We start from the raw sequence: 8,588 nt of genomic DNA, 5'->3' as shown, positions 1-8,588 counted from the left end.
TTCTTTATAAAATAGATTATACTTTAATTCTAATTGTAAAACAGCCAACCGCCCTGAAAATCACTGTATTCACAAACTGGTTGTGTTCCAATTGCTCGTTTGGACAGCAAAAGTCCCCTCACCCAAAGTATTAAAATACGTTTGTACTACAGACATGAATGACACCTCAAATATTGTGGCTTCTTGAGAAGATTTAAAGGGGTCATATGATGTGATTTCAAGTTTTCCTTTCTCTTTGGAGTGTTACAAGCTGTTCGTGAATAGATAAGATCCCTAAAGTTGCAAAGACTAAAGTCTCAAGAAGAGATTGAGGAGACCTGACTCACACAGCCAGATGGCATCCATTAAGGTGCTGCTTCCCAGTCTGGAAGTTTTTGATTTGGAGCAGGGATTATGTATGCCGCCCGCCCAAACACACACACACACACACACTCACTCCGACGCATTTACTCAAACACACGCTCACGTGGGGAGTAACTGGAGCTGGTGCTGAGGAGGGGATGTGGGTGTAAAGGAATGCTGGTTTATTTGTCTAACCTCTGGATCTCGGTGCTTACCACAGTCACAGCTAGAGTCAGTGCGTGGGACATTCGGAATTCTTTAGCTCCCATGTTTCACTATAATGCTGGACCAGCGTACCTCCTTCCTCTCGGAATATACTGTCAAGAGAGCCATCGGATGGGAAGGAATTTTCTCAGCCATTTACATTTACACTTCACCAAGCTGCTCTGCTTTAAATGATATGAGCTGAGAAATAACTGCAATGAAAATGTATTATTTAAAAACAACTATACATTATCAGCACTGTCAAAAAATACAATTATTAAAAATTGTTTTTATTATTTATTTGTTTTTATATTTATTATTTGTGTATATATATGTATGTTCTTATTTTTTATTTAGTTTTTCATACATTTTTCTTATATTTTTCTTTTTCATTTTTAAAGTATTACCAAAAAATTAAATTTAAAACAGATCAGCATATTAGAATGATTTCTGAAGGATCATGCGACTCTGAAGACTGGAGTAATGATGCTGAAAATTCTGCTTTGCATCACAGGAATAAGTTACGTTTCAAAATATATTTAAAATAGAAAACAATATAATTTCACAATATTACTATTTTTACTCACTTTTGATCAAATAATTGCAGCCTTGTTGAGCTAAAGATCCATAGACGCTACTGGCATAGAAATTTCACTTCATCTTTAAAAGCCAATACAAAGAGGTATTATTTTGAGCATTAACTCAATGAAACACAAGGAAACAACTATGAAGAAATGCTGTGCATGATTCAACCGTAAGTGCCCATGTAATCGCAGCCAAAAAAATACTCTGAGAGGAACATCAGGACATTAAAGTGCATATGAGCCACGCTGAGTGAATCATGGAAAATCAATGACTGCTGGGCATTGGACGGCTGGCCAAACATCCCTCTCACACTCAGTCAGCTTAGTTAGTGTATTAGTGTAAATCCTGACCATTAAGTCAGTCATTAAGCCAGTAAGTGTTCAGCACCAACAGAGTACCAACCTCTGATTTTCACAAGGTAATTAGGGTAAAATCAATGACTCAAGCAACAAATTGCAGACTAATTACTCATTTAGTAGAGGTTTTATACCAAGTTACTTAAGGGCCCACTTTAAAAATTAAAAATCTGTCATAATCTGCTCACTCTCACATTGATCAAGTATTATGTAAACAAGATTTGCGCACAATAGCAGTGAATCATTACTTAATTTCACTCACACTTTAGCATACTTAACAGTGTACGACTTTTGTTGGTGCTTTTTCCATCTTGCAGCTTGAACACTGCGGTCACCATTCACTTTCAATGCGTGGAAAAGAGCAGTCTAGACAGTCTGCTCACTAGTTTATTTTGTGTTTACAGGGGAAAAAACATCATACCTCTTTTTACCAACAGAATAGTAGATTATGGCATAATGTTGATTAAGACCACAATGGTGAACAATGAAGGATCACTCCTGAGATTCAAACCTGCGACCTTCACTTCTCAGACCAGATTTTTAAGCACAATATGTACACTAAGTGAGCCTTACAAACAGGTTTTCAAAATGCACTGGTAAATAATAATAATAATAATAATAAAGCAACCATTCTTTTCCAATTATATACATTATTCAGCTTCACTAAGACTGGCACATAATGAATTCATCCATGGCACTGACTCGTTGACTCACTGAATCATTCCCGAAAATTGAATGGAGTGAACTACAGAATAGCAGATAACTTGCAAATGGAAATATAAGAAAACTATATAATATGTCATTCTCAACATGACATTGTTCACAGCGCTTATTCACCCAACTATCTCAATGTAACTTACACCTCCCATCGCAAACGTTTCAGTGGAAAACAGATATTTCAGCTTACCGAAAGCGGGGTGAATCTTTGATGCAGTCTTCAAAATCCACCGTCATCCTGGACGACTTATTTCCAACGATTAAAACTGAAATTTCATCGCCGTCAGTAAACAAGAGCGTAAATGTAGGAGATCCCGCGCACTACAACCTCTTCCCTCCACAGGCAGCGAGTGAATCCACGGAGCTCAAAGACTCTCCTAATGCTACAGTAAGGGACTGTCAACAGTTTCTCTACTCGGACTAAAACGCGTAAAAGCGTGAACGGCTACCGTCAGACTTCAGACCATATGGTGTTGTCTTTGTCACGCTTGGTAATTTTGCTACAAACAAACAAATGAACATATAAATAACTAAAATAAAATAATAAATGTGTTGATGTTTTCTTAAAAGCACTTTTAACAGACTAAACTACTACAGCATATTTTAGTGTGACTGTGAATGCAGTGTTAATTTCATGCAACCTCTGATACTACATTTTGTTATGAATTTTTAGTTCAATAACTAAAGTTGGTTATTAATTTTTAGTTCAATAATTTTTGGAGTTATCCCATATAAATAATGTAACATTTCAACATGTATTAATAAATTGAGTATTCATCTTTTTTTTTTTTTGCCGTTTGCAGTTTGCATTGCATATATTTTGAATTTGTAATCAAATTCCTGTTCATCTGAATACTTTTTAATCTAATCAAAGTCTAATGAAAACTCAATCAAGATGTTAAAGATCAACACTGCTTCTGGTTAATAACACATTTTTAAAAAATGTATACTATTCTGAACATAGCTTATGATTGTATATGTGCATGTGGGTTTGTGAGAGAAATAAATGAAAGTAACAGAAAAAAAAAACATTTATAATATACAAACATATGGAAAGCGTTTGTGTGAGCAGACGCAATCTTTTGAGATGCTCCCTAAATCTATTCAGATTCAACACACCCACTTGTCAATCTTATATTTGCATGAAAAAAAGGGTAGTCATTTGTAAAAGGTCATGTGCTATGTTACATGTTATATAATGATTTTATTTTCGTAGATTATATGTTATTAATGTATTTGAAGTCTGTAAATGTGCAAATTGATCTGACAATGTAAGTAATGGTGTGAAAATAGATGCAGACTGTAAGAATGAACCTTGAACTGCATTGATGAATGGTTTCATGTTATGCTTTTAAAGTTGAACGTGTATCTATAAACATACAGTAATTCATTTTTTCATCCTACAACAATGTTTAGATTATGAATTCTCCTCTTTCTGCTCTTTCAAGAAATCTTACTGCAGCACGGAAGACATCTTTCAACATATGTTTTAACTTTGCTGACAGCTTCTTTTTTTCATGTCTTGTTTAAAATGTTTAGTTCATATCCAGCTCTGGAAAGCAGCACCAGTTCACATATAATGCCTGGACTACAGCTGGGAATATTATCATCTTGCCGACCACCAGCAACACATTAACTGAGGACATGAATTCTGATCAGCTGACCTTGGATAACCTGCAATGCTCATTGTCATCTTTAGCACAAACCACAGGTTTAATGTAACAGAATTGAGTTGCTAGATTTTTCCTCCTGGGTCAAAACTGCTGAATCAGTCACAAATGCATTTCTAGAGGGCTTATAATATTCCCCAAGAACAAATATGAGTCTCAATGGAACTATACACATTAGCCACCCATATTTTATCACTAGACAAGCTGGTAAACAAAGGCAAGGCAATTATGTTGTTGTTTTTTTTTAATCAAAAAAGGCAAGCACAGCATTTTATGACCGGTTGAGCATCATTAATATTTAATCAGATTTACTTTTATGCATTTGACAGATGCTTTTATCCAGAACAAAAAAGAAGATGATACATTTAGTCCTGGTTCACTTTGCGTTCACACTGTCATTTTAACATCAAACGTAAAGAATCAAAACAAAAGGCGTAAGGATATGGTCACAACAACTTTTATGACATACATTTTGCAAACTTACAGAACATCCAATACAACACTGTGATCTGGGTTAAATGCGCGATTGTGATGGTATTTTTACAAGCTTATAACTAATGAAAAGCTTATAAAATGTGTAAAGGTGTGAAAACAGCAGCAGGAATTTCACCGTTGTAAGGAGACGGCGGTTCTGATGCCTCTAATGAGCAACATACTGTAGCTCCTATGACAAGAAGAACCAGGTATGCTTGAGCATTCGGTCATTTTTAGGGTTGTATCTTGTGACATCACATCCTGTTTTTGGTTCATGTTGCATGTATTTCAGTTGAACCGCACCAGTTTCTTTAGAAGCAGACCCACGTTTTCAGTGGTTCGGATGGCAGCATTCACACTTATTCAAATGAACAGATCATTTGCACCAGATTTAACCAAACCTGCCAACTGTGAACACACCCTTAATGTATTATAAAAATGGATTCAGTGTGGTACTGTAGGTCTGAGTTCTCTGCAGCATCGTAGCCCATCCGATTTCTTTCCCTGAAGTTGGCAGAATAAATGACAATACAACTACAGTTCCTGTACTGATTGAAATCTGGAAGTGTTTGGCTTGTAGATTTCACAAATGAAACCTGATACTAAGAGGGATTTGCATTCTGGCAGGTGATAAGTGCCATAGCAAAAATGCAAACATCTGTGGAGGATTTTGTGCAAAACAATGCTTCTTATCAAGTTGCAGTGGACAGAACTGAGTTGTTTATTTCAAAATCATAACTCGCAACAAAACATGCCCCATGTTAAGTCACATGTATTATATATTACAATATTATGTTCTTATGAAGCCATATATAATGGATTTCCTTGGCATAACTAATTTTTTTATGTTTTTGAAAGAAGTCTCATATTCTCATTAAGGCTTTTGTTTGATAAAATAAATACAATAAAAACACTTAACATAGCTGTTTTCTATTTGAATACATTTTTAAATGTAATGCATTCATGTGGTGGTAAAGCTGAATTTTCAGCAGCCACACACACACACACACACACCTTACTAATTGAATAAATGCATAGACTCGAGTAGATAAATAATCCTCCATACCCATTTGAAAGAAAAAACTCAAGCTTCTTCATATTTTAATTGCATATTTGGCATGGGTTCTTCATAATTATCTCTATTGTTCTTTGTAATCCACAAGGTCGTTCATGAAAAGATGGCAAGCATTTAGATAAATGAACATGCCAATTGTTCTAATGGCATTTTTATGGCAAGAACCAAATTAGAGCATCAATAGCCCGCATTTATTTTTTGAAGCCAAAAATAGAGTGCATTATTAATTCACAGGAACTGGGGCAGCCTGGGGGAGGGACAGGCACGCGGATTTTACTCCAGGCCTTTATAGAATGCTATTGTTCAGACTGGTCCCATGCAGGGAAAGCCATGCCCATAAATTGGAATGATGTCATTCCCTTTTTTCCGCACTTGAGATGTCAGAATAGCCCCTGGACTGTCCATGACAGTTTGTTTGGGGTGGGCTAGGAAGTTAAGTCACATGTTATTGCTCATACTGAGAGTTAGAACAAACGCCTAGCACAAAGTCTTAATCATCAGAGCATAATTCATCCCTGAACATTTGTGCAGAAACTGTACTTCAAATTATGCAGTATACTGTATGTTGAAAAGAGGTGTACTTGTACTTTCTTTAGTGATTGGACTAATTATTTGTGCTAGGTGGATGATAAAAAATTTGGACAGACTTACACTGAAGGAGGGAACAGACATAAGCAGTTAGAAAGCACCTAGAAATGCCCTAGCAATGAATAAGAACATGCTAGCAACTGCATAGCAATATGCTAACATCACATTGAGTGTTGCACAAACACCACACTGAAAAGAATGGCTTTAAAACAATTTTCACTTAGAAATTACTTGTAAACTTTCACAAATAATTACAAAGAAACATCAAGTAACACATTTTTTAAGACAAACAAATTCTTGTCAACTCAGTAATCTTTACAACTTTTTTATAGTGCATTTGCTTACAATGTAAAAAAAGACAAGACAGATTATGATTACAGATTACAAAATTGATTAATTTTTTCAAGCTATTTGTAATTTCACTTTTATTTAAACAAATATTATTTATTAATTTATGAATTTAATTAATTGTATTTCATTTTGTTTTTTGGCACACTTTAAATGTATACATGTCCAGATACAATGTCTAAATATCCTTCAAATAAAATAAAATTTACTTTAAATGCAAAACTGCATAAAGTACCAGTATTAACTGTTTTCTTGTTTTAAGCATAAATCTAACATATTTTTAAGGGAAATGCATGCATACATAAATAAATCTGTTAAAGGGTAAATTTGATTGCATAGCCAAATCCATAAGCAATCATCCAGAGATTCACTCAATGCAACAATAAAGAAGATAAGATCATTTACTAATTCTGATTAAAATGTATAGTCCTATATTCTCAAAAACATTTCTCATTATTAAAGCTTACATAAATTGCCCAGTGAGCCCATTGTGTTGTCTTTTTTAACTACATTTTTGGACCTTTTACCTATATTTTGTCAGGATAGTTTGAGAAGAGATGTGAAGCGTCAGTAAAGGAGAGAAGGGAACAGGATCATAAAGCACCTCAAGCCGGAACTCGAAACGCTGCGGCTCCAACATGGTGTTGTCATTTGAGTGACTCAGGCCGGCTTCAATCAAAACCTGCCTGTGACTAAACAGCACGTTTCTCCATGTCAGCACGACTGAAATGCTGATTTTGACAGCAGCAGCAGTGATGGAATCCGTGGCTTTGAGATCATGAGGACAGCAGAGCACATGTGTCTGTATCTGCTCTCAGCCTCCAGCTGTGTCTCGCATGCAAAACCTCCTCTGCTCTGTTACGGTAGTTAAAATTAGAGCGTTTTCAAATCCAGCGAGACTTCCCATTCTCCTGTCTCTCTTCCCCCGAGCTTTCTCTCCGACTTTCACAGATCAAAGCTGGATTTTTTTCTTTTGTGGTGGCTGTTGAGTCAGCAATCTAAATTAGAAATGAAAGCAGGCAGAGAAAAAAAAGCGAGACAGAGATTGACAGGAAGTATTCCATCTTTGCAATTGAAGCAGTTCCATTATATTTGCAGGCATTCCATAAAGAATTCTATAAAGTACCGGATCTTAAAATCTTTTTAATGGAGCATTATCTGCAAGACCATTCAGAATAAAGGAAATTATCATAATTGCTCATGTCTTACACCTGGGCGACAGACAGACAGACTGACTGACAGGCAGATAGATGTTGTCACATCCCAACAGTAAGTGCTTACAGTCTTGTATATAGATATTATGTTCAGTTAGATTTGTATCTGCTGTACTTCATGAATTAACTTGTTTTTATCTGCACATCATATTACAGACCCATACTCGCTGGTTTAATATGCCCTTGTGGAGATACTAATGGTGATTCAAAAGCAATACATACATATACGAGGTTAGTTTCTTTAATATATTACAAAATGCATGAGTGAAAATAATGCTAAAGATATTGATCTCAGACATTTGTGTTTTTTTTGTTCTACAACTAATTACAGCTCTTTTTCTCAAAATCTCTTAATCCTGACAGGAAAACCAGACAATTTGGAGAAGGTGTTGTAATGACCCTGCTTGGCAGAAAATAAGATGTTTTAAAGGAATACTCCTCCTCAAAATGAGAATTATTTAATCATTTATTAAATCTCATACTGTCCCAGATGTATATGACTTTTTTCTTAAGATGAACACAAACACGAATTTTAGAAAAATAATCCATCTCTGTGAGTCCTTATAATGCAAGAGGATGGGACCCTCAAAGTTAATGCTTCATATTTAAATACTAGTATGTTTCACTTTTTTATACAAGCGATCATGAGAAAGACGTTGTGAAGACGCCTTCAGTAGACATTTATTCATCCACTAGATAGATAGACAGACAGACAGACAGACAGACAGATAGATAGATAGATAGATAGATAGATAGATAGAAAAAGAAAGAAAGAAAGAAGACACAATACAACAGATGGATTGATGGATGGACAGACAGACAGACATATAGATAGAAATGAGTAAATAAAGCAGAACAATAGAGCACATGAGCAGCTGTACGGTCGCTGTGTCCTGTCAACTCAGATTTTGGCTGTTCTTCTCTCATCTCAGGCACATGTGCTGCAGCAGTGTGGATTGGTGGATTTGCTGTGAGAGATGCGAGTCTCAGGGAGGTTGACCTACTTTTGATCCCA

General features: G+C 35.6%; 1 protein-coding gene across 2 annotated transcripts in view; it reads right to left on the bottom strand.

Annotated features, from left to right (window-relative positions):
* The window catches only part of acap3a (ArfGAP with coiled-coil, ankyrin repeat and PH domains 3a), a 72,576-nt gene extending 70,030 nt beyond the window's left edge, over window positions 1-2,546 (bottom strand). For both annotated transcript variants that reach the window (XM_016510838.1, XM_016510839.1), the window contains exon 1: window positions 2,395-2,546. In XM_016510838.1, coding sequence (XP_016366324.1) covers window positions 2,395-2,441 — 47 coding nt within the window. In that variant the 5' untranslated portion in view covers window positions 2,442-2,546. The remainder of the gene's footprint in view (window positions 1-2,394) is intronic.
* Between the last annotated feature and the right edge of the window lie 6,042 nt (window positions 2,547-8,588).

This window comes from Sinocyclocheilus rhinocerous, unplaced genomic scaffold, assembly GCF_001515625.1.
Source record: "Sinocyclocheilus rhinocerous isolate Xijiao unplaced genomic scaffold, SAMN03320098_v1.1 scaffold714, whole genome shotgun sequence".
Classification (NCBI taxonomy): domain Eukaryota; kingdom Metazoa; phylum Chordata; class Actinopteri; order Cypriniformes; family Cyprinidae; genus Sinocyclocheilus; species Sinocyclocheilus rhinocerous.
Note: the sequence above shows the minus strand (reverse complement) of the source record. Positions and strands in the feature narration are given on the sequence as shown.